We start from the raw sequence: 26,155 nt of genomic DNA, 5'->3' as shown, positions 1-26,155 counted from the left end.
TTTTTGAGAAAGTACATTGTGATTTATGGGGTCCATATCGTCATGTTTCGTCGTGTGGGGCTCGTTATTTTTTAACTATTGTTGATGATTATTCAAGAGCTGTATGAATTTATTTGTTGATTGATAAAACAGAGGTTTTTCAGATGTTTATGGCTTTTGTTGCTATGGTTGAGAGGCAATTTAATCAAACAATTAAAATCGTTCAAAGTGATAATGGAACCGAATTTAATTGCTTGATTGATTTTTTTGTCGCTACTAGAATTATTTTCCAAACTTCATGTGTGGGAACCCCTCAACAGAATGGGAGAGTGGAGCAAAACCACAAGTTAGGTTTAGCCACTGGCGCAATTCTCTCTGATCCGGAGCCTTACAGGCGACTTGTTGGTCGTCTAATTTATCTTACTGTAACGCGTCTTGATTTGGCGTACTCTGTTCATATTTTGTCTCAGTTTATGCAGCAACCACGTAGTGAACACTAAGGGTGGTTCGGTACTTGAAAGGGACTCCCGGACGGGGTATTTTGTTGAGCTCTGATTGTGATTTAAATCTGCAGGGTTGGTGTGATTCAGATTGGGCTGCTTGTCCCCTGACTCGCCGATCTTTATATGGTTGGCTTGTTTTTCTCGGTAAATCACCTATTTCGTGGAAAACCAAGAAGCAACCCACGGTCTCCTTCTCTTCTTCGGGGGCCGAATACAGGTGCATGTCTTCGTGTTCTAAAGAGCTGAAATGGTTGAAGGCTTTGTTGTTAAGTCTTGGAGTACACCATCCAAAGGCTATTAAGTTATTTTGTGATAATGAAGCGGCTTTGCACATTGCAAAGAATCTGATTTTTCATGAACGGACAAAGCACATTGAGATTGATTGTCACTTCGTTCATGATGCAATTACTGAGGGGTGGTTATCTACATCTCATGTTCCGACTTCTTCACAACTTGCGGATATTTTTACAAAAGCTCTTGGGAAAGCACAGTTTGATTATCTTCTTTCCAAGTTGGGCACTTACGATCCAAGCGCTCCAACTTGAGGGGGGGTATTGAGATATGATAGAATATTTCACTAGTAGAAAAAGTGCTATTTGTAATGCCCTATTCGTAACTGGCGTATGTTATGCTAGTTACGAAAGCATTAATAGTAACCGACTAATATAATGCCACTTACTAATTTCATGACATTAGTAACTGACTAAATAAGTGCCGGTTATGAATGTGTGGTTTATCATTGTTTGAAGTTTTATTAGTAGCTGACTAAACAAATGCCAGTTACAAATATTAAGTCAAAGAAATTTTGACCAAAAAATTTGTAACTAGCTTACAAACGCCAGTTACAAACATTAAGTCAAAGAAAATTTGACAAAAATGTTTGTAACTAGCTTACCAACGTCAGTTACAAATATTAAGTCAAATCAACTTTGACTAAACCATTTGTAACTAGCTTACAAATGCCAGTTACAAATATCAAGTCAAATAAATTTTGACTTTATATGTTTGTAACTAGCTACAAATGCTGGTTACAAGTATAAAGTTACTACTATTATTGATTATTTTTTATTTGACAAGTACTATTGATTATTGAAAACAAAAAAAAGAGTTAATTTTTTTTTTTTCACTTTTAATTTGGTTCCATCAGTTTCACTTTCGCGCCGCTAAACCTTAATTTTCATGGAGAAAACTTCTCCATAGCTTCTTCCTCGGTTCCTTCTGCAATTTTTCGTTCGCTCCAATCACTCTAATCAACATTGTTTTGGTTTTTTCGAATTGGGGTTCAACGTTAGTGGTTCTATTAAGGTATGATTTTCGAATTAGGGTTCCAGTATTTCCCTTTCTTAATTCAATTATAGTCTTCCAATTCGAATTGAATTTTGTTGTTGATCAGTTGTCTAAATAAATTCAGTTTTGTTCTTGGCAAGTACTTCACCATAACAACGAACGTCTTCAACCTACAGCTTCTCCCACGATTTTTTTGGCTGATTTTCGAATTTTGGGTTCAGAAATATTGCTTCAATTGAGGTTTAAAGGTATGTAATTTTTGAATTAGTGTTCTTGTAATTATCTCTTTTCTGAATTCAGTAAAGCCCTAAAATTCGAATTGAATAGTCTTCCAATTCAAATTGAATTTTGGTGTTGAACGCTGCTGTGGTGGTTGTTGTGTTGTAATTGTAGTTCCTATTTACTTTATCTCGGTATAGTATTCATGATATGATGCTAATGTGTGTATTAAACCAGTTATGCCTTTTATTTGCATATATCAGTTTAGCTGCCTTTTACAATACCCTATACCCCATATCCTGCTAGAGAAACCACTTTTTTCATTTTTCTTGATTCCTTATTGAATGTTTTGTGCAAGGTAGCATTGAGCTATTCACTTACTAATTTAGAGTGAAATAATGTGCAAATTATATACGGAGTAGTATACTTTAATTCATTATTTATACGTACTTCGTACACTTGATTTAAGTTTACTGCATCTGCATGTGATCATGAAACTCTTCATCAATACCATTAATACTCTGATTAATTAATGTAATTATAATATAAGTTTCTTTATCAAATCTGAAAGCCACATAACTGGCGACAAAATTAAAAGATATGGAGATTAAAGCATTGTAATGGAATAAGCTAAGCAAGCTTAATAAATAAAAACGCCTTATTTTAAAGAAGGTACAAATCAAATGATTAACCAAAGTACCAAACCACCCAAAATAATTGCAAAATTCAAGCACATCTATAGTTTTAATGTCGCTTTTGTCCTGATTTATTGGATGTTTGTTTGTTTTTCTTTTTCCATCCTAACTATTGTATGTAGCAGAAGTATTTGTTTGTTTACTTGTGTACTTACTTGCTCCATTTTAGCAATTATCTAACGTTTTGTTTGTTTGTTTGTGTGCTTATTAGCTCCAAATTAACAATCATCCAAAACTCGATTTTTCAATGTAGACACATGATAAGAAAAAATTCAGAACTAAATTCAGAGCTTATTTTTATGTGCGATCTTGAACTTATTTTTGTGCAATCTGATCTTGAACTTATTATTGTTAATAATTCATATAATGTTAAACAAACTTTTCTTTTGTTCTGAGATTATTGATCTTGTTATTTCTAGTTTTCTGGTTTAAAAGGTGTGATTATTTTGGTTCTCATTGTTTTAATAATTAATATGCACCCAGGTAATTATGTTATTCTATTGTTAGCATCTTGGTGCTTCACCGATATGTCCTGTTGAGCAGGTCATTGTTGTTTTCATCATTGTTGGAATGATAGGAAATAGATGTATTTTTTTGCTTTACGTGTCAGACTCTGAGTAATTAAAGAAATTAAAACTCTATAATTGTTGTTATCAGTTTGTGTGTTGTCATTGTTCTTAGTCTTGAATTGTGATTACTGATGTTTGAGATGATAGTTATTATTTCCTTTTGAAGATTTGTTCCTATATGCAATTATGCATTGACATTCTCTTTCATGATGTGTCTACCTTGTAGAATCTGATGATCTTGTGTCAGGTTAAATCTTTTTAGATTGCTTTAATAGAGGGGAGAGGGAATGAGAGCACAAATTTAGAACTGAAAATCAGAGCTGAAATTCAGAACTGATTTCAGAGCTAAAATTCAGAACTGATTTCAGAGCTGAAATTCAGAACTAATTTCAGAGGTGAAATTCAAAGTTGATTTCAGAGTTGAAATTCAGAACTGATTTCAGTGCTGAAATTCAGAACTGATTTCAGTGCTAAAATTCAAAACCGATTTCAGATCTGAAGTTCAGAACTGAAAATCAGAACTGAAATCAAAGCTCAAATTCAGGACTGAAAATCAGAACTGAAATCAGAGTTTTGGATCCTTTTGAGTGACGATATAGTACTTGATCAATTCGCTAATACTAAAATTAGTAGCCATCAGTTACTTTTTGCTAGGAATTGAAGTTAACAATTAGCATTGTTTGTTAAGCAGATTATCTGCCGGCATGCACTATTTTTTGCACTAAATAAAGCTTATTCAGAGCTGAAATTCAGAACTGATTAAGCATTATTTGATAATCTGTGGTTGTTGTTCTATTGTAATTGTCTTTGTTTGTTTCTAATGTACTTGTTCTAATAGTTATATGCTTGCTTTTTCTATAATTTGTAGTAAGAAATGAATCGTGATTGGATGTATGTTGAAAATCAAACTCAACCCGAGTTCTTGAACGGGATTGAGGAATTTTGTAAAACTGCTATTGAACACCAGAGGACTACTAAAGGGGAAACAATCTTTTTCCCTTGTCGTGATTCCAACAATGTGAAGGCGTGGAAGGAAATTAGTGTGGTTGAAAACCATTTATTTCGCCATGGGGTCATGGAAAATTATACCATTTGGTATTGGCACGGTGAGAAAATAATTCCTACAACTAGTAGGTTATTAATCAATGACGCTGATATGGAGAATAGAGAACAATATGATGATAATGAAAGGGATACCGATGAAAATTACGAGGAGAATCACATTCCTGAGATGATGGATGGTTTGGGTGATCATGTGAACGAAGAATCTCGTATGTTTGAAAATGTGTCAAAGGCCGCCGAGACACCTTTATATCCTGGATGTGCAAAGTACTCTAAGCTGTCAGGGGTTTTAACATTATTTAACTTGAAAGCGAAGAACGGTTGGACCGATACAAGTTTCAATTCGTTGTTAGAAGCTTTATCAGACATGCTTCCTGAAGCGAATGACATTCCTAAGTCTACCTACTATGCAAAGAAGCTATTATGTCCCTTAGGTCTAGAGTACACAAAGATCGATGCATGTCCTAATGATTGTGTACTTTTTCGAAATGAGTATGAAAACCTTGATGTTTGTCCAAAGTACGGTGTTGATCGTTACAAGCGCGAGGGTTCAAACCCCAATCGCAAGAAGTGGCCACCAGCTAAGGTGTTATGGTATTTGCCTATAATACCGAGGTTTAAACGACTTTTTTCTATCAAGAAGGATGCAAAAAACTTGGTGTGGCATGCACAAGAGAGGAAGATAGATGGGTACATTAGGCATCCCGCTGATTCGAAGCAATGGAAACATATTGATGATACATTTCCTGAGTTTGGTAAAGAGGCTAGGAACCTGAGACTTGCACTAAGTACTGATGGGATGAATCCTTACGGTACCCTTAGCTCTCAATAAAGCACATGGTCGGTGCTTTTGTCGATTTATAACTTGCCTCCTTGGCTATGCATGAAACGTAAGTACATCATGTTGTCGCTTCTAATATCGCAAACAACCCGGTAATGACATAGATGTCTACTTGGAGCCTCTCTTGGAGGATTTGAGACTGTTATGGGATAAATGTGTTCCAATGTTCGATGCCCATACAAGTACAAATTTTACGTTGCGTGCCATAATTTTTTGCACTGTAAGTGATTTCCCGGCTTATGGGAACTTGTTTAAGTACAAAGATAGAGGGAAAAAACCATGCCCTATTTGTGAGGACAAAATGGAACGACACGCCTCAAGAATTTTGGAAAGGATGCTTATATGCATACTAGACAACTACTTCGTCGAGATCACCCTTATCGTAAGAAAAAAGCTGAATTCAATGGGTTCCCGAAGAAACAGTGGTTGCGTGAGCCACTTAGTGGTATAGAGTTGTGGGAGAGAATCAAAGATGTTGAGACAGTTTTCGGGAAAGTTGGTAAACCTACCTCTATTACGGGTCTTTGGAAAAAGGTGTCTACATTTTGGATTCTTCCTTATTGGAAACACTTGTCTGTTAGACATTGTCTTGATGTTATGCATATTGAAAAAAATGTATGTAATTCAATCATTGGGACATTATTGAATATACCTAACAAGACAAAGAACACTAAAGATGTGCGGAAAGACATGAAGCTTGCAAATATTCGACCAAAGTTATGGCCCGTGGAAAATGACGAAACAAAAAAGACATTTTTGCCTCGAGCTTGCTACACATTGTCTAGAGAGGAGAAAAAAAATATTTTGTGAGTGTTTCTACGACATCAAAGTACCTACAGGGTATTCGTCGAACATTAAGCGTCTAGTTTCATTGGCCGATAAGAGATTAATTGGTATGAAATCCCATGATTGCCATGTCATGATGCAAGTGATGTTGCCTATTGCACTTCGAGGTCTTTTGCCAAAACATGTTAGGCACACTATTGTTAAACTTTGCCTATTTTTTAATGCCATATGTAACAAGGTGATTGATCCAGATAAACTTGATGAAATGCAAACTGATGTTGTAGAAACATTATGCAAATTTGAGATGTATTTTCCTCCTTCATTTTTTGACATAATGATTCATTTGGTTGTCCATCTAGTACGAGAAATCAATGAATGTGGCCCGATTTTTTTGAGATGGATGTACCCTTATGAGAGACACATGGGAACTTTGAAAGAAAAGGCAACCAACAAAGCACATCCAGAAGGTAGTATTATTCGAGGTACCATTGCAGAAGAGGCTAGTAACTTTTGTTCTGAGTTCTTAACTAAGGCTAAAGAAATTGGAGTTCCAACATCTCGTCATGAGGGCAGATGCTAGGACTTAGCTAAATACAGAGGATTGAAATAGGGAAGAAACAGAGGATTTTAGGTAAGTAACCGATATTTTGTATTCAAGATCAAAGCAATCAAGCAATACAAATGCTCTTCATTCGAGAGGAAGAGAATCTCTCCAGGTTCATTCACTCAATATTATTTTGCATAGCCTCTTATCCAAGCAACTCACTACTTAAATACAATTAGTCATAACAAACTAACTGATTAGGGAATCAAACTAGGAAAGCGAATTACAAAACTGCCCTCAAGGCTAACAAACTTCTAACAGAAAATCCCAACTCATTCTTCCAGCTCATTCCTCACTTTGCTGCTGAAGCTAAATTGGTTCTCCTTCGAGCATAGGTGAACTGTATAGCAGGCCTAGACTTCGTATTGGGCTGATTCCTTGCAATACCCCCTTCCCAAAGATTCACCTTGTCCTCAAGGTGGAAGTGAGGAAATCTGCAGTCCAGCTCAGTAAAATCTTCCCATGTAGCTTCCCACTCAGGCAGCCCCTTCCAAAGAATCAACACCTCAGTAGCAGCTTGAGTGGTTCTCACCCCAAGCACTCTCTCTGGCTCAGTATCAAGCACCAAGTCAGTTGTAAGCTGAATAGGTAATGGAGAAGCCTGCTGCCCCACCCCCAAGGCCTTTTTGAGCTGTGAAATATGAAAAACTGGATGGATACGAGCTGTAGCAGGGAGTTCTAATTTGTATGCCACCTCACCAATCCTTTGGATCACAGGATAGGGTCCATAGTAGCGTGGAGAGAGCTTTTCATTTTTCCTTTTGGCTAAGGAATTCTGTCGGTAAGGTCTCAGCTTCACATATACCAAGTCACCAATCACAAATGAGCCATCCCTCCTACTCTTATTCTCATGCTGCCTCATATAGACCTGAGCCTTCGTGAGGTGAAACTTGAGGTCATCCAAGATAGCATCCCTTTCCATCAATTGTTCCTCCAAAGAAGAGACATTGGTGGTGCCAGGTGAAAAACGCAGTAATTGGGGTGGATCCCTTCCATAGACAGCTTTAAATGGAGAACATTTAGTAGCAGAGTGAAAGGCCGTATTGTAGCAATACTCAGCCCAAGACAGCGAGGTAGCCCAAGTTCTTGGCTGCCCATTTACAAAGCAACGCAAGTATGACTCCACACCCTTATTTACAACCTCGGTTTGACCATCAGACTCCGGGTGATATGAAGTACTCCTCCGCAATTGTGTTCCCTGTAGTCTGAACAATTCTGACCAGAAAATACTCAAAAATACTTTATCCCTGTCAGAAACTATAGAAGATGGAATGCCATGAAGTCGGACTATCTCTTTGGAGAAGTTTTGAGCCACGGTTTGAGCACTGAACGGGTGTTTTAAGGGAATGAAATGGCCATATTTAGATAGCCTATCAACCACCACGAGTATTGAATCCCACCCCAAGGACTTAGGTAACCCCTCGATGAAGTCCATGGAAATGTCCTCCCAAATTTTGTCCGGAATTGGCAAGGGCTGAAGCAACCCCAGAGGAGAGAGAGTAGAAGATTTGTTCTGTTGGCATACATGACACCGTTTGACATACTCGGTTACATCCTTCCTCATGCCTTCCCAATACCACTCCCCCGCCAATCTTTGATATGTCTTTAGATCACCCCCATGACCACCAACAGGGGAGTCATGATACTCCTTGAGGAAAAGAGTGATAAGCTCAGATTGCTTAGGTAAAACCACTCTACCTTTATACTTCAGAACCCCCTTCTCCAAAGTGAACCATTTTGGTGTCTCCTCTCCCTTCTGCAGCTGTGTGATCAGCTTTTGCAAGGTCTGATCCTTACTAATGAACCCATGTACAAACTCCCAGGTCAAACCACAAGTCGTGGTTAAGGCAGAAATTTCAGGAGAGTGTTGGCGTGATAATGCATCAGCCACTTTGTTGCAAGGCCCGGGTTTGTAGTGTATATCAAAAGTATAACCCATTAGCTTACTTACCCACTTCTGATAAGCGTGCCCCACTTCCCTTTGTTCCAAAAGAAACCTCAAACTTCGTTGATCAGTCCGAACCACAAAATGTCTTCCCAAAAGGTAATGTCGCCATTTTTCTATGGCAAACACAATCGCCATAAGCTCCTTCTCATAAATGGGCTTCATTCTAGCACGCATTCCCAGTACCTTACTAAAGTAAGCAATAGGATGAGCTCCTTGCAAAAGTACAGCCCCTAATCCATGGCCGGAGGCATCGGTCTCTACAATAAAAGGCTGAGTAAAATCTGGCATAAGCCAAGACAGGAGCACGAGTCATAGCCTCTTTCAAGGACTCAAATGCCTTGGATGCTTCCTCTGTCCAACCCCAACAATCTTTACGGAGTTGATGAGTCAAGGGACGAGCAAGCAAAGCATAATTCTGGACAAATTTCCTATAGTACCCTGTAAGTCCCAAGAACCCCCGTAACTCCCTGAGATTAAGGGGTACAGGCCATTCAAGCATTGCTTGGATTTTGGTTGCATCAACCGCCACTCCCTCCGCTGAAATTATGTGGCCTAAGTACGCAACTCTAGCCTTCCCGATCTCACATTTCTTTAAATTAGCATAGAGTTGATGTGAAGCCAAAGTGGACAGGACTTGCTCCAAATGCCCCTGATGCTCTTCCATAGTCCTGCTGTAAACTAAGATGTCGTCGAAAAAGACCAAGACAAACTTCCGGAGAAAAGGCCTAAACACTTCATTCATCAAGGATTGGAAAGTAGCAGGAGCGTTGGTGAGGCCAAAAGGCATCACCAAAAACTCATAATGGCCCTCGTGGGTTCGGAAAGCGGTTTTATGAACATCTTCACTCCTAACACGAATCTGGTGGTACCCAGATTTAAGGTCCAGTTTAGAAAACACAGTTGCTCCAAACAATTCATCCAATAGTTCATCAATTACGGGGATGGGAAATTCATCAGGGATAGTGTCTTTATTCAAAGCCCGGTAATCAGAAACGCCACGACCCATCCTTTTTTTTAACTAAGAGCACAGGACTAGAAAATGCACTAGTTGAAGGCTGAATGATACCTGCACTGAGCATATCCCTCACCAATTTTTCGATCTCATCCTTCTGATATTGTGGATATCTGTAAGGTCGTACGCTTACAGGGTTCACTCCACTCTTCAAGGTGATGGGATGGTCTATTTGCCGTTTGGGTGGGAGCCCCTCAGGCATGTGAAAAACCCCCTGATATTGAGTGAGTAAGGGTCTGAGAGCAGCTGGTGGTAGTATCTCCTCCTCCCCTGTGTTCTCCAAATAATTGAATTCCAACAATAACCCATGACCAGCTTTCTGAATGGTTTTAACCATTGCTTTCAACGTAATACAGGAACGTCCCAACTGAGGATCGCCCCGTAGGACCACCGAGTTGCCACCAGCTTGGAAACGCAACGTCTGAGTCTTCCAATTCGACGAAATTGTTCCCAATTTTTCCAGCCACTGAACTCCCAGAATAACATCAGAATTTCCAAGGGGAAGAACAAGAAAATCTTCCATGATTGTGAGTCCTTGCAACTCCAACAGCACCCCAACACATACACCCTCTCCTTGTACGGCCGCCCCTGTTCCTAGCGTAACCCCGAAGCTCCTAGATTCTGAAATAGGTAAATCGAGATGATTCGCCGCCTCCGTTGAGATGAAATTATGGGTTGCCCCGGGATCCACCATAACTACCACCTTCCCTCCATTAATCATCCCCTCCATGCGCATGGTTTTTGGGCTAGTGATACCCATAACTGAGCAAAGCGAAACTCCAGGTTGGTCTTTGGGTTGCAATTCGGGTGGTGGTGGTGTGATTGGGCCTATTTCCGCCGCAGCCAGCTCTCCAGATCCCCCGTCATCCTCCTCTTCTTCGTCCCCCACCGTGAGCAGGACGCTCAGCTCACGCCGGCGGCAACGATGGTTGAGATGCCACTTCTCATCACAACGGAAACACAGGCCTTGCTCTCTCTTCTGCTGAACTTCCCTCTCCGTCAGCCGCCTTATCTCTCCGGTGGTTTTAGTGAATTGATGGGTGAGTCAATTCTGGGAATTTTGGTTAGTGGAGGATAGGTTTGGGTTTGTGTTTTGGGTTGGGTTTGTGTTTGGGTTCGGGTGGTGTGGGTTATGTGTTTGTGGGTTGGATCGATAAGTCGGGTATGGGGCTCTCCAACTGGGTAGGTTGTTTGTGGGCTTGGGCTTTGGGCTGAGCTTCAACTTCTCTTCAATTCGCATGGATAGCTCCATCGCCCGATCCAAGGTGACTGGATCTAGGATCCGGACCTCGACCCGAATATCCTCCCTTAACCCATTTATATATTGACCCTTTGCGATTTCTTCAGGCACTCCCTCAATCGGAGCCAAGAGCTCAATAAATCGGCGTCTATAATCAGCCACCGTGCCGGTTTGCTGGTGGGCGAGCCATTGCTCGTGGAGAGTGCCAGTGGCGGTGGTGCGAAAACGGCGAAGGATAAGCTTCTTCAAGTCCTCCCACGTGAGTAAAGGGTGTCGCCGATGCTCCCACTAGTACCACAGCAGAGCGTCGCCGTCAAGAGCCACCACCGCTGCCTCCAGTTGATCGTCGGCGGAAAGCCGATAGAAATGAAAAAACCGCTCGGCTCGAAGAATCCACCCATCTGGGTTCGATCCATCAAACGGAGGTAGGTCAAGCTTTCGCAACTTCCAGTTAGCCTGACCACCTTCATTGTAACCCAACCTCGGTTGCGATCCAGCGAAGGGGTTATCCCACACATACGGTGGTTCAGTACCCACAGAAGGGCGGTTCTCCGATCTGTTCTTATCTCCACCCGCACCTAATTGAGCAGAGAAGTCTGCTCTAAAAGCTTCCAGAGCGTCGGTAATTTCCTGAGCCACACGACTAGGAACGCCGGCGATCTCCTGCTCCAGTAAATCCAAGCGCTGTGCGTGAGTCAGGCGAGCCATTGTCTTCTCCGGCGAGAAACGTGACTGCTCTGATACCAAATTTGCTAGGACTTAGCTAAATACAGAGGATTGAAATAGGGAAGAAACAGAGGATTTTAGGTAAGTAACCGATATTTTGTATTCAAGATCAAAGCAATCAAGCAATACAAATGCTCTTCATTCGAGAGGAAGAGAATCTCTCCAGGTTCATTCACTCAATATTATTTTGCATAGCCTCTTATCCAAGCAACTCACTACTTAAATACAATTAGTCATAACAAACTAACTGATTAGGGAATCAAACTAGGAAAGCGAATTACAAAACTGCCCTCAAGGCTAACAAACTTCTAACAGAAAATCCCAACTCATTCTTCCAGCTCATTCCTCACTTTGCTGCTGAAGCTAAATTGGTTCTCCTTCGAGCATAGGTGAACTGTATAGCAGGCCTAGACTTCGTATTGGGCTGATTCCTTGCAGCAGACTTCAAGGGCAAGGTACGATCGGTAGTCAATTTGTGAAGCCTCCATCAGATAGAATCCAGAAAGCTCATTGTTATGTTCTTCAAAACCTTTCAGAAGTCCATCCTTATATAGAAACTCATCTCAATTATTTGAAAAGAATGAATCCAAGAATAGGTACATATGCTTTGATGCAAAAACATAATCATTCTTTATTTGAATGGTTTCAAAACCAAGTGAAGTGTGAGTTGGGGCAACCGAATAATAATTTATCTGATACGATCAAATGGCTTTCACGGGGTCCTCAAATGTTTGTGAACACTTATGAAGGCTATGACATCAATGGGTATTGTTTCTACACTAGTCGCCAAGATGATAAGAGTGTACATCAAAATAGTGGTGTTATGGTTGTCGCATCTTCTACGGAATACTCAAGCTCTAAGGATGCTAGGCCTATTAATGCAACACAGTCATATTATGGGGTCATTCAAGAGATATGGGAGCTGAATTATGTTGATTTTGTAGTTCCTGTTTTTCGATGCAGATGGGCTGACAACCGGCGAGGCAAAAAGATAGATGAACTATTTGGTTTTACTTTAGTGGATTCCAGTCGATTTGTTGATGGGGAGGAGCCCTTTGTTTTAGCTTCATAAGCAAAACAAATTTTCTATATAAGGGATAACATTGATCATCACTAGCATGTTGTTGTTCAAGGCAAGAGAAGAATTCTTGGTGTCGAAAATGTTATCGATGAGGAAGAGTATGACCTATTTGATGATACACCGCCTCTATCTATTGGGGTTCAACTTCTAAGAGAGGGGGAAGACATTGTCGCTTATGAAGAGTATGCCCATGAGGAGGGAGAATATGTTGATACCTAGGCTTCATTTTTTATCAATCTATAGTTCTTTTTAATTCTTCGATTAATTTGTAACTATAATGCTAGACAATAATGTTAGATGACTATAAAATCTCCAGTTTCACTTGGATTTTAGTCCTTTGAGCTTTGACAGATTAAATGGAATTTTACATAGTTCTTATATATGCAGCACAAGCTTGACTGTTTTTATTGGTATTATAACTTCAAGAATTGAAAAATAATGTCTCTGCAGGTTGCTTTTATTATTTATATTTGCTTGCTTTGTTACTTGTAGATAGAAACCTTTTATAATCTGTAAAAATATAGCTCTGTTCATGTGATATTTAATTCTATCAGTTTTTGTCTTTTGTTTTATGTAGGCACTTCTAGATCAAGGAGCATAAATATGGCCATTCAACAAAGTCAAGAGCAAACTTCCTCAAGCCAAGATGTTGCTTTGCAAGCCACATCATCTAAGAAGAGGAGTAGGGGGCCATCAAAGGCAATACAATCAAGTAAGCCTATGGTGCTTGAATTTAATGATTTTGACTTGCCTACTGGTGAATGGGAACTCGCTTATGGAAAACAAATTGGTGCATGTGCTAAGAGATTAGACATCACTGTGAATGAGTATGCAAAAATAGATAAAGTGGATCGGGAAAATATATGGGAGGAGACAAAGGTATAAACTATTCACTTACTAGTTTTTCATGTTGCTATTCAAAATATTAGTTAACTTTTTTTTTTAATCCACAGCGAATGTTCCACATTGAGGATCCAAGTGGAGAAAGGCAAAAAAGGTTTCATAGTGCTGTGGCTTCGCGATTCAGCTGTCACAAGTCAAATTTAAGGGCACGATTCATCACTTTTAAAAACCCATACCCGGCCACTTCTCCTAAAGAAAATATGAAGCCATGGGAAGTGTATGAAGGTTACTTTACAAAGGAGAAATGGAAGAGATTCGAAATATATAGTAAATCAGCAGAATTCAAGGTAACTACATATTCACATGCACTGTTAATTAATCAAACAAAAACTGATTGTGAAGAATATGATAATGTTTAACTCTCTTTTCTTTTCTTTTCTTTTTTTTAAAAAAAAAAAAAACAGGAAAAGAGTGAAAAAGGGAAGGAAAATGCAAAGCTAAACAAATGTCGCCATCACTTGGGTTGAAACAGTTTTCAAAGAGCTCGGATAATTTGGAATAAGCAAAAGAGACTTGAAAATAGATTTCCTGCTCTAGAAGAATCTTCAACTACTGGAAACACTTCCCAGACCAGTACATCAACTGGTTCTATTTTTGATCGTCGAGCTCTTGAGTGGGTTTTAGCTCATGAAAAGCGGTTGCCAGATGGAACATGGAGCATCGACCCAAAAGATACGAAGACTATTCGAATTGCCAATATAGTTGTATGTCATAGTTTATCAAAACAACGAAATCTAGTGACATTACAGATTTCTGGTCATCTAATTAACTTTTTCTATGTTTTGTCAAACAGGAAGAGAACTTGCAAAAACAAGCAAAGGAATCTGAGGAAGGAGAGTGTAAACAATCAGAGCGAGGCGTTGATGCCCTTACTTTGGCATTTGGGAAAAAGGACCATCGTGGATTTGTGAAAGGACTTGGTGGATGTGGGATTGGTGTCGGCTATAGAAAAGCATTTGGCCTGGTAAAAGGTAAAAACATGTCTAAAAGTGGTTGCTCATTTCAAGAACTAGATGAATTTAAAGAGAACTTAACTCGGGAATTTGAAGAAAAATTAAAGGAAGGCATTGCAGCAACTGTAAATTCTTATCTTTCTGCTTTCATACCACACATTACTGCTAATGATTTGTAAGTAAATGATGCTCAACCTTCCCCATCTTTCTTAACCAATCCAATGGAGCTAAGTCCTCGCTTGTTAGAGGTAAACCTTCATTTGACTGAGATTGAACTTTTATTTATTATCACATGAGATGAATGCAGAATTGATAATCAGAACTGAATTCAAAGTCGAATTTAAGAACTGAATGTAGAATTGATAATCATAACTGAATTCAAAGCCGAATATCAGAACTGAATTCAAAACTGAAAATCAGAATTGAATTTAGAGCCGACTTCTAGAACTGAAAATCAGACCTGAATTCAGAGCTGAAAATTAGACCTGAATTCAGAGCTGAAAATCAGACCTGAATTCAGAAATGAAAATTAGAATTGAATTCAGAACTGAAAATCAGAACGCAATTCAGAGCTGACTTTCAGAACTGAATTCAGAACTGAGTTAAGATGGATAGTTTGTTCAGCGTTGTTTAGTCTTCTTAATTTTCGGTTTGTGGAGTTGGTTGGTATTGTTTGTAGAATTTGATGTTGGAGTGGTATTCTTTTTCTTGCTATATGATGTATTTATTGAAGATAAAAGTTAGTATTGACCTTTTGTTGTTCATACAATGGATTGTATCTAAGCTTCTTAATTTTGTATCTAAGCTTTTTCATTCATATCTGTGAGAATTTAACTTGACATGTGTTAAAACAGCAAAATGATTTATGATTTCACTCATTCTCAATGTACATTTATATGCTGACCTTTAGTATGACACCTTTTGCCATCATATGTGCCAACGCTTTAATATATGTGCCCTTCTTCGGGTTCTTGCTGGAATGATGCTATTTAGCCAAATCTGATACAGATGTGCTCCTTGTGGCTTTTTTTCTAAGGTCATTATATTGCCATTTAAGTCATCTTAGTGACCTCTTGTGTGCACTTGATGATCTTGGATGAAATGGCACATGTTGTAGCGTATCTGTGTGATTGATATATTTTGGAGATAGGTTTACATGCTGACATATCTTTAAGACTAATCCTATGGTTGATTGATATATTTTGGAGATAGGTTTACATGCTGACATACCTTTTGTTGCTGGAATTTGCTGTTGGAGGTGGAAATGAGGGAACCGAGTTTGTAATGGATTAATTTACTGGAATTGTAATTTAATTGTAAATAAGAAAATTAAGGCTGGAAGCTTGAGTATTTAATTTACTGATGGTTGAATTACAAAAAGGATAAGCATAACTTGAGGTTATGAATCTCACAGTAGCTTTAGGCTACAAGTCTCTCATGTGTTTTCTCTAATTTCTGGATAATCTCACCAAGAGCTAAATTACACTACTTATACTCAAGACTTAGATAATACATGTGACAATGATTAACTAAAATGGAAACCCACAACATCTATTGATTTGGGTATTTTACCCGGCCAGGTGGACCAATCAGAAAGCGCCACGTGTCCTCAGTAAAGGTGCCATTTGGACCTATGAGATGATGACACGTGGAGGGCGGACATTCTCAAGCAGACTGATGATCCAGCATGGACCATTCACACGGCGACGCGTGTCACCCAAAAAGATGCCCGAAGGCCTTTTGGGCTCAGTGACACGTGTCACTTAGGCATTGCCTCTGGAATGGCGGCCTTCAAGGGCCCAAATCCTGAGGCGCCGTTTTGCGGCGTGACCTAATTCCTAGGTCACCAGATCCTAGGGAGGGCACACTTTCCAAAAGGACCCTATAAATAGGGACATTCTTACATTTATGACGAGACAGAATAGAGAGAATACACACAATACGAGACAATACGTCACTTACTAGAGAGTTGTCATTTTCAAGAATAGACAACACTTTACCTGAGCTTGGAATCCGAGTAGATAACTTTACTTCCGCACGTTTTATTACCGAACGCTTTCTAACTTAATCTTCGGAGGCGGACCACCGACCATCCGGCGGTCCGTTTGCTTTGCAGGTACAGGCGTCCTTTGCTGAATCCAGTCTCAGTGTTGTAACTCTCCCAAGGGACAAAAACCCCCGAAACATTTGGCGCCGTCTGTGGGGAGAGTACCTCTAAAATGGCTTCACAAGTACCTGTACCGAACCCAGAGGCCAATCGGCCTCCAGAAAACATAGTGGTCCAAACGGACCATGACTCAGGTGACGACGCTGACGTCGAAACCTATGTGGATCCAAATGGATCCCTCATCTCTAAACGCATCCGCAGTAAGGAGAGGCGGGAGCGTCACCATGACCAGGAAGGGCCAAGCAAAACTGCTCGTCAGCCAAAGAAGCCCTCGGGGCGGCCGGTTGATCCTTCCCAGGCGGCAGGATCAACTCTTGTCACTCGAGATGAACTAATGACACTCTTGAGCAGCCTCAGGGGTGAAATCAAACAATTCTCCTCAAAGAAGTCGCCTACTCCTATAAAGGAGCAGTCGGCCAAGAAGCCAGCCCAAGCTGGCAAACAGAAGTCGGTCAGGGATCGTCAGCCGACTCCTCATCCTGCCCCTACGGAGAAGTCCCGGCCCCAATTTGACCTTACCCGGCTCCGTTTCCCAGAAACGGGCACAAGAAAAGCCATCCGGCACATACAACCGGATGGAAGAAAGAAAACATTCTCTGACGCTCGGCAATACATTGAGCAGAAGAAGACCCAGCTATCAGAGTCGGCTTCAACGTTGACTTATCATGATAGCTTTCGGAATACCTCTGTGGGGTGTTCCCAGTCTGTACATGAGACTCCAGCAAGAAGCCCACGGGTTCAGTCTGGTCCTCATATGATCAAGTCGGCCCAGTACATGGCACAACCATTGTACCAGGCGCCAGTTTTACCTTACATGCAACATGCCCTCCTTGGAGGACAGGCGGCATACGGCTGATAGATGGACTGGCAGCTTAGGCTGCAACACCTTGGAGATCGACCCTCTGCTTTCTCCAGGGAAATAACTGAAGCCGTACAGCCGGCTAAAGTTAAAAATGTTCTGGTTGGAGCCTATGACGGGACCTCCAACCCAGAAGACCACCTGCTAGCATACACTCACCTCATGTATCTAAAGGGATGATGCCGCATGGTGTCGGTGCTTTCCTGAAGGGCATAGCTCAGCAGTGGTTTGGCAATCTGCCGACTGGTTGCATAAATAGCTTCAAGACGCTTGCGTTCTTGTTTGCTTCAAACTTCTCTATGAACATCCCCGTAAAAAGACAAGTCTTGACTTGGGCAATGTACAACAGGGAGATAGAGAAGGCTTGCGTTCCTATGTCAGGCGGTTCAATCTGGTCCGAATCCAGATTCATGGGCTGTCTGATGAGGTCGCTTTCACAGACTTCTTTAAGGGTCTGAAGGACGAGTCTACTTTTAAGTACGAACTCGTCCGCAAACAAATCTTTACTCTGCAAGGAGCCTTGCGAGAGGCGGAAGCCTATATACAGGCGACTAAACTCTGCTCCTCCAATAAGCAGTCGGACCATAAGAAGTCCGACCAGCAGAAAGAGAGTCGGCCTACTCAGCCGGCTCCAAAGCAAGAAGAAAGCAAAAAGAAAAAGCAAGTCTGGGCCATTGATAACTCTGAACAACCGGCCCAGAAGAAGAAAAAAGAGTGGAAACCGTACGTCCCAAGGTACGAATTCCACAAGGACTGCTACTCCATCCTCTTGGAAATTAAGGATCGGCTGACTCTTGAGAAGCCGACTCCTATGAAAGGTTCCGCTGAAAATTGGAACAAGAACAAGCATTGCCATTTCCATGAGGATGTTGACCATGACACGAACGACTGCTTTAGTCTGAAGCGGGAGCTCGACCGTCTGGCCGACAAAGGACAGCTGAAGTCCAAAGTGACTTCAAAGGCAAATCAAGGGCAGTCCAAGAAAAAGACTCCCCAGCCTGCTGTGAGTGCCGAAACTGATGAAGAGCCGGTATACACCATAGCAGGCGGCTTTGCCGGTGGTGGCCCGACCATTCGGGGCACCAAGGACCATCTGAGGAAGATGGTCAACTCTGTTGAGGAAGGGGATGTGGCAGGCACATTCGCCTTCCCTAAAGTTGTCATCACCGAGCAGGACAGAGGCAAAGTCCGACGGCCGCATGATGACCCTGTTGTCATTGAATGCAAGGTCGCCAACCAACTGGTTGGTCGAATTCTGATTGATACAGGAAGCTCCTCTGACCTCATCAGTCTCAAATGCTTATCCAATCTCAAGTACAAACCGGATAGCATGATGGAGGTCTCCCACACCCTTGTTGGGTTTGGGGGAGGACTTGTGCACCCAGTCGGACGCATTGACTTACCTGTCCGCCTGGGAAGCAGGGGAGACGGTCGGCACATGACCATCCGTTTCCTAGTGGTTGAGGAGCTCACAGCTTACAACCTCATCTTTGGCCGTCCCACTCTTAATGAGTGTAAGGCCTTCATCATCCCTACACTCATGCTACTTAAGTATGAGAAGGATGATGGAACAGTCGGTTCCCTTAATGGGGACCAAAAGACGGCTCAAGAGTGTTACCTCTCGGATGTCAAGCCCGCGGCCGTAGCATCCGGTCGGGCAAGCAAACAATCGACCTCGACGATGTCGAGGAAGAACAGTCGGCCCCACCATCCGGAAAGAAAAGAAAGACTGATCAGCTGGTGGTGGTCAAAAAAGAAAAACAATAGCAATCACTGACCGGGGAACGGTCGGATGATCTCCGTCCCGCCTGCTGGTGAACACATCGATATCCCTCTGGACGACAACCGTCCAGAACGGACGGTTAAGGTGGGGACGGTTGCATTTGCAAAGCTGGGTGAAAGCCTTCACCAGCTACTTAGAGAATTCAAAGACATCTTTGCCTTTGAAGTGGAGGAGATGCCAGGCATCAGCCCGGATCTCGCTGTCCACAAACTCGCCGTGGATCCTAAAAAGAAGCCCATCCGGCAAAAGAAAAGAAACCACGGCAAGGAAAGAAGTCAGGCGGCAGCCGCCGAAGTAAAAAAGCTGCTTGATGCCAAGTTGATTCGGCCGTGCAATTTCCCTGAGTGGGTAGCTAACGTTGTGTTAGTAAAAAAGCCGAATGGAACTTGGCGGATGTGTGTTGACTACACAGACCTCAACAAGGCATGTCCAAAGGATAGTTATCCATTGCCTAAGATCGACAGTCTGGTCGACTCAACAGCCATGTCTTGATGAGTTTTATGGACGCCTATTCAGGTTTCCATCAGATTCCCCTGTGGAAAAAAGATCAAGAAAAGACGACATTCGTCACTGATCAGGGGTTGTTCTGTTATACGGTGATGCCGTTTGGTTTGAAGAATGCGTCTGCTACTTTCCAACGAATGATTAATACGGTTTTCATTAATTAAATCGGACGGAATGTAGAGGCGTACATTGATGACATGATAGTCAAATCCAAACAACAGGCGGATCATCTTGCTGATCTCCGAGAAACATTCGCCACACTCAGGCGGCACAAGGTCATGCTAAACCCAAAAAAGTGTGTCTTTGGTGTTGAGTCTGGGAAGTTTCTTGGATTTTTGATTGACCAAAGGGGAATAGAGGCCAACCCTGAGAGAATACAGGCGGTAATCGACATGCAGTCGCCCCGTACTGTGAAGGAAGTGAAAAAACTAACAGGTTGTCTGGCGGCCTTGGGGAGATTCCTCAGTCGGTCAGGCGACAAGTGTCTCTACTTCTTCCAGGCAATAAAAAAGAAGACCAACTTTGAATGGGGGGATGATGCAGAGGCGGCCTTTCAAAAGCTGAAAACTCATTTGCACTCTTTGCCAAGGCTTGTCAGTCCTTTGCCTAAAGAGAAGCTCTTCATGTACTTAGCCGTCTCTGATCATGCCCTCAGTGCCGTTCTCTTAGCTGAAAGAGACGGCATCCAGCTCCCGGTGTATTTCATTAGCCATGTTCTGAGAAACGCGGAGCTTCGGTACCCCATGGTTGAGAAATTCGGCCTTGCCCTTTACATGGCCATCAAGAAGCTAAAACCCTACTTCTTGGCGCATGCGGTAGAAGTCTATACTGACCAACCGATCAAACGGCCACTCACAACCCTGGAGTCTTCTAGACGAATGTTTAAATGGGCTATTGAAATGCAAGAATTAGAAATCACTTACGAACCAAGGAAGGCAATAAAGGGGCAAGCATTCGCTGACTTTATTGTCGAAATGACAAGGCTGGTTGTACCGGACAATACAGACCAGGTTTGGAAAGTGTGTGGATGGGAGCTCCACTGTGAACGGCTGTGGTGCAGGGATTATCTGTCAATCTCCTGAGGGAGATAAGTACGAATACGCACTACGGTTCAAGTTCCAGGTCACTAACAATGAGGCCGAGTATGAGGCCCTGCTGGCCGACATTCGGTACTGAAAGGCGGTAGGGGCAAAGAAGATAGCCGTCTGCTCTGATTCTCAACTGGTCGTACTCCAGGTTAATGGAACGTACGAGGCCACTCATCCGGCCATGATAAAATATTTGCAGGCAGTCAAGAGTGAAGTTGGGACACTTGAAGAATTCCATCTAACTCAAGTGCCCAGGTCTTCAAATAATCAGGCGGATGCTCTGTCAAAACTAGCATCATCCGCCTCTTGTGAAACGCCTCGGTCGGTCTTCTGGGAGGTCATGGAAAAGAGGAGTATATCTAATGAAGACCCCATTGAAATTCTCGACCGAAGCTCTACCTGGATAGACAGCATCCGGGCTTATCTTGCAGACGGCACGCTCCCTGATTCACCTCAGGAGGCGGCTGCTCTGAAAAAGAAAGCGGCAAACTTCGAGCTGAGACAAGGAGAACTCTTCAAAGCTGGTTTCTTGAAACCCCTATTGAAGTGTGTTACCCCGGAAAATGGGAGAGAGGTTCTCGAAGATTTGCATGCGGGTTTCTGCGCCTCCCATATAGGCGGCAGGTCTTTAGCTGCCAAGGCTAGGCGGCTATACTTCTGGCCAACTCTGGAGTCGGACGCTATGGAAATGGTCAAAAAATGTGACAAGTGTCAAAAGTTTGGCAAGCTCATCCATCGTCCGGCCACAGACCTGACGGCCATCCACAACCCAATTCCCTTTGCCAAATGGGGCGTGGACATACTTGGGCCTTACACCGCGGCCCCAAGCGGCAAGCGCTACATATTGGTAGCTGTGGATTACTTTACCAAGTGGGTAGAGGCGGAGGCGGTCAAAAACATTAAGACTAAAGACGTTATTTCCTTCATCTGGAGGATTATTATCACTCGCTTCGGGGTGTCCATGTTTATGGTTTTTGACAATGGTCCTCAATTTGAGACGCCTCAACTCAAGACTTGGCTGGGAGAACAAGGGGTCTTAAGCCTCTTTGCATCAGTCGACCGGTTCCAAGAAAACGGCCAGGTTGAAGCCTTCAACAAGTTAATCTCAGACGGGATTAAAAAGAAAATTGAACGGACTGGTGGTCTTTGGGCGGATGAATTACCACACGTCCTCTGGTCCATCAGAACGACTGCTAAAGGGGCGACTGGAGAAACCCCGTTCCTCATGGTGTATGGTGCAGAAGCTGTCCTGCCCATCGAACACTATGAGCCGACTCTTCGAGTCATGTTATATGACGAAGAAGCTAACTGGGAGGCCATGCGCCTGGCATTGGACTCACTTCCAGAGCGCAGGGGCAATGCCGCCTTGTGCCATGAGATTTACCGTCTAAGAATGACACGGGCTTACAACAAGAGAGTACACAAGCGTCCTCTCAAAGTGGGGGACTTTGTGCTACGAAAAATGGAGGTAGTCGGTAGGGCGAATGAGCAGGGAAAGTTAACCCAAATTGGGAAGGCCCTTACCGAATATATGAGGAAGTAAGAGACGACACCTACCGCCTGGAAGAACCAGACGACAGGAAGTTGCCTAGGACTTGGAATGTAGACAACTTGAAAAAGTACTACTTCTAAGTACGAATGTAAATACCTCAAATTTTGTCATTTAAAAATTTGTTTAATGAGAATATGCCTTCATTTCCAGCTTGTCTTTTCTTATTATTAGTGGCGCCTGTAAAAAATACAGACGGCCAATGCATTTGGATAACGTCTGTCCCAACAACAGACGTCCCAATCCCTCTGAAGAAGTCGACTGCTTTAAAGCAGTCGTTTCTACGAAACTCTTTAAATTTACGCCAACACTTAAACAAATATTTGCTTAAATTTTTAAAAGGCCTAAGGCCAGATAAAATCATTTTGAGGCCAATGGCCGGATATTAGGAAAAACACAGAGGCCGAATGGTCACAGGCTGCTCCAACATGAGTATCACCGTCTGCTCCAACATGAGTTAGATAACCGACGACTTCCATTCGGGCGAATTTGTCGAGGAGAAACATCTCCCATTTGGGTGGCACATTGCTCTACAAATACACCAAGCGGCCCTACCGAATGCTAAGGCAGCATTCGCAGTCGTTTGGTTTAATCGAAAGGGAAATCTTAAAGGCCATAATTTTCTAACTATTCTAGCACAGTCGGAAAAGGGTCGCTGTTTCATAAGTAGAGGCTATTGAGGCATTACGCCAGATGCGCCTGTTTTTGCTCTAGTGCAAGACAGGTGGAAAACTTTACTGATTTACAAGACAACTAATGAGGCCCTTGGCCAGATACGCCTGTTTTTTCCCAAACGCAGGACAGGCAGACTATTACTTACCAAGAAAACGAGCTAAAATACTTAGCAGATTAAAAAAGAGACTTGTGGGTTGAATGCGCCTGTTCTTTGCTCTTGGGGCAAGACATGCGGATTATTCTAAAAGTAAAATTAAGACTAAGTTAAAACTTAGCACCTTATCTCGTCGAGGCCTAAGGCCGAATGCGCCTGCTTTTAGTTCTTGGAACAAAACAGGCGAGGGATTTCTTTTTAGTAAAATTTGCTAAGTCAAAAATATTGTATTTCGCTTGAGCCAATGGCTGAATGAAAATAATTATTCATTCGCTCCTGATGGCTGTCTGTCGCGTGGTTTGGGGCAATCACCATAGTGATTGATTGACTTAGAAACCATGTATACTCTTCTAAGTATCAATAATTTCTAAGTCAATCAATCCACTCAACCGAAACCACTCGACATCCGTCTAGGGGCAAGAACATTCGCATGCTATACAGGTTATAATACTTAGCCAAAAAACATGCAACGAAAAAATTTAAAGAACAACAATATGAATAACTTCAGCCAAATGGCCGAATGATTTTAAATTAAAAAGGCCCAATCGCCATCAGACGATTGGGTAAGATTGTTAGCTGGCAAAGCCAGAGGAATTGTCAAATCACCCGACCCCTCGGTCAGTAAAGATACATGGATACTCGGCACGCAGGCCGGAAGATGAAATGAATGGCCATTCGGCCGCAGAAATAACTACCAAAAAGCTTTAAGGGGCAGAGGGATTATCAACATTGGCAGCCGCATTATCAGTTGCCGGCTGCCCTTCATTTTCATCATTCTCCTCTTCCCCGTCTTCATCCCCGAAGGAGCTTGAAGAGGAGTCGGCCTCTTCACCATCAGCATCCTCCTCTTCATCCTCTTCAGCCTGGCGAAGGAGTTCAGCATTGTAATCCTCGTTTGCCTGATCAAACTTAGATTTCCAGATGCCAAAATCATCACCCGGCTGTACCGCCTCCCATGTCGCCCGCATGATGGATTCGTAGTCTTCCATCATTTGTTTGACAAGGGCTTGTTTCTCTTCCTCGGCCCGGGACTGGAACTTATTCTTCAGCTGCTGCTCCTGGTTCGCCAGGCGCCCCTCCAGGCGGCGGCCAACCCGCTCCTTGGCCCTCTCGGCCTCTTTCTTGGCCTCTTGAAGAGGCTCAAGCTTTTCCTTAAGGCCTTTAACTTCGGCCTTAAGATCATTGACTTTGGAGCGGGCCGAATCTAGGTCCTTCTTCAGGTGCAGGTTGGCGTCCGCCTGGGAATACATCATATCAAGGGTCAGAAGCTCATTCTGAGCAATTTCAAATTGAGCTCGGTCTAAGGCGGACTCGGCTCGAGCTTTAGCGGTTGTTACCTCTTTTGATTTTTCCTGGATTGGCCGTCTGAGCCCTTGGACGCGCAGCATGGCCTGGAAATAAGAAAAGACCGAATGGTCAAAACCAGTCGGATATGTGTTAAATGTTAAGGAAAATTTAGCTAACTCTTTTACCTCGCAGGGGTTCCCCAAGATGGCATCCAAGTTAAGGGTGCCGACTCCTCTTACGGACGCCTTGTCCTCAGGATCAAGCAACTAGCATCTCCTTGGCCATCTGGACGACGGTTGGCCTTTGTGGGGGGACTGCAAAATTATAAGTTAGTCAAATTCCAAGAAACAATATTAAGTATCGAAATTCAATAAAGATGCGGCTCATACCGTCCGGCTGAGCCTCCTCCTCTTTCTCCTTCCCATGACGCCTCTTCTCTCCTGCTGAGCCGACAGCAGTGCTGGGTTGCTTAAATCCACCCTTTGATGCCTGAGTGGCATCCGGTTTGCTGAGCTCCCTGTCAGCTTCGAGAGTAGAGCCGTCCCCTTTCTTGGGCCTGTGAGCGATGTGCTTCCGGTTCTTGCCGGATGCACTCACATCACCCGCCCCTGTTTTTTGAATTTTGGGTTGGGATTGCTTAGAGGGAGAAGGCCTGGTGGAAACGCTCTGCATGAGTAAAAGGAAAGGCGTCAGAAAAGCAGGCGGGCAAAATGTAGCCTCTATTGAAAAAATATACCAAGTATCATAAAACTAATACCTTGGGGGTACCGGCTGCCTTTTGCTCATCACTCGCCCTGTTGAGGACGTTGGTGCGGTACTTAGCTGCAGAGACAGCAACCGGCTTCTTCGTTGCCGATGTCTGCACCAAAAAGAGGGAGTTAGGCTTTATAAGCATACACTGAAAACAATTTTAAGTTTACTTAAAGACTGACGGCCGACTACCTCTCGGCATCTCAGAGCTTAGACCACAAGCGGCCAAGAACACCCCATCTTCTAGCCACTTGTAAAGGGGAATGTAGCTCTGGGGGACGACTATTTTCTCCCCATGCTCGTTTGTCCGAACGGACACTTTAAACAGACCCCGGTCAAAAATTTCCTCCTAGGCCCGCCTAAGGAGAAGGGGCAAGGCACTCTTGCCATCCAGGAGGGGCGGATCCTTGTTCCACCGATTGTAGTTTTGGTTCAGTCGGCTTTCAGAGGAATGGACAATGTAGAACTTTGTTCTCCAGTCCTTCCATTTGTTCTCTTTGCCGACTGCCATCATGTACCCCTTGCAGGTGGACAAGGTGTACCAGCCTTCGCCGCCCTTGGCAGGTGCTCGGCTGAGATAGTGCATGTGGGCGAATGCCTCAAAGCTGGGATCCACCTCCAACATTTCACATGCGGCAACGTACCTGATGATATTTATCCATGAGTTCGGGACAAGTTGCCAGATACCCAGTTGGTATCCGTCCAGTATCCTCTCCACGGCTGGATGTAGAGGGAAGCGTAAACCAGCCTGAAGGACCGCCTCGTAGCAGCCGAAGGCTTTGTCCATATAACTGGCCAGGGAGGGCCAGGTTATAGTATCCTCCTTGTTGGGGACGGACAAGGAAAAGCCATGCCCCATTACAGTCTTGCGCCTGAAATTGGCAAGACCGGATGTCATGGAGGTCCGCTTGCTTTGCGGAACATGGTGATA

General features: G+C 42.9%; 2 protein-coding genes across 5 annotated transcripts in view; both read left to right on the top strand.

The window, feature by feature from the left end:
• The first annotated feature begins 1,634 nt into the window (after window positions 1-1,634).
• The window catches only part of LOC145579997 (uncharacterized), a 29,654-nt gene continuing 5,133 nt past the window's right edge, over window positions 1,635-26,155 (top strand). For all 4 annotated transcript variants that reach the window (XM_081637311.1, XM_081637312.1, XM_081637309.1 and 1 more), the window contains exons 1-6: window positions 1,635-1,787; window positions 1,894-2,017; window positions 13,130-13,431; window positions 13,506-13,742; window positions 13,860-14,159; window positions 14,249-14,426. In XM_081637311.1, coding sequence (XP_081493437.1) covers window positions 13,156-13,431; window positions 13,506-13,742; window positions 13,860-13,922 — 576 coding nt within the window. In that variant the 5' untranslated portion in view covers window positions 1,635-1,787; window positions 1,894-2,017; window positions 13,130-13,155 and the 3' untranslated portion in view covers window positions 13,923-14,159; window positions 14,249-14,426. The remainder of the gene's footprint in view (window positions 1,788-1,893; window positions 2,018-13,129; window positions 13,432-13,505; window positions 13,743-13,859; window positions 14,160-14,248; window positions 14,427-26,155) is intronic.
• LOC145577701 (uncharacterized) lies at window positions 4,127-5,146 on the top strand. Its single transcript, XM_081635168.1, has 2 exons — window positions 4,127-4,789; window positions 4,835-5,146. Exons 1-2 carry the CDS (start codon window positions 4,127-4,129, stop codon window positions 5,144-5,146), a joined length of 975 nt encoding a protein of 324 aa, XP_081491294.1.

This window comes from Chenopodium album, chromosome 14 (genome assembly GCF_948465745.1).
Source record: "Chenopodium album chromosome 14, dcCheAlbu1.1, whole genome shotgun sequence".
NCBI classification, from domain to species: Eukaryota; Viridiplantae; Streptophyta; class Magnoliopsida; order Caryophyllales; family Amaranthaceae; genus Chenopodium; species Chenopodium album.
The sequence above is the reverse complement of the archived record's forward strand: the minus strand, read 5'-3'. Positions and strand labels throughout refer to the sequence as shown.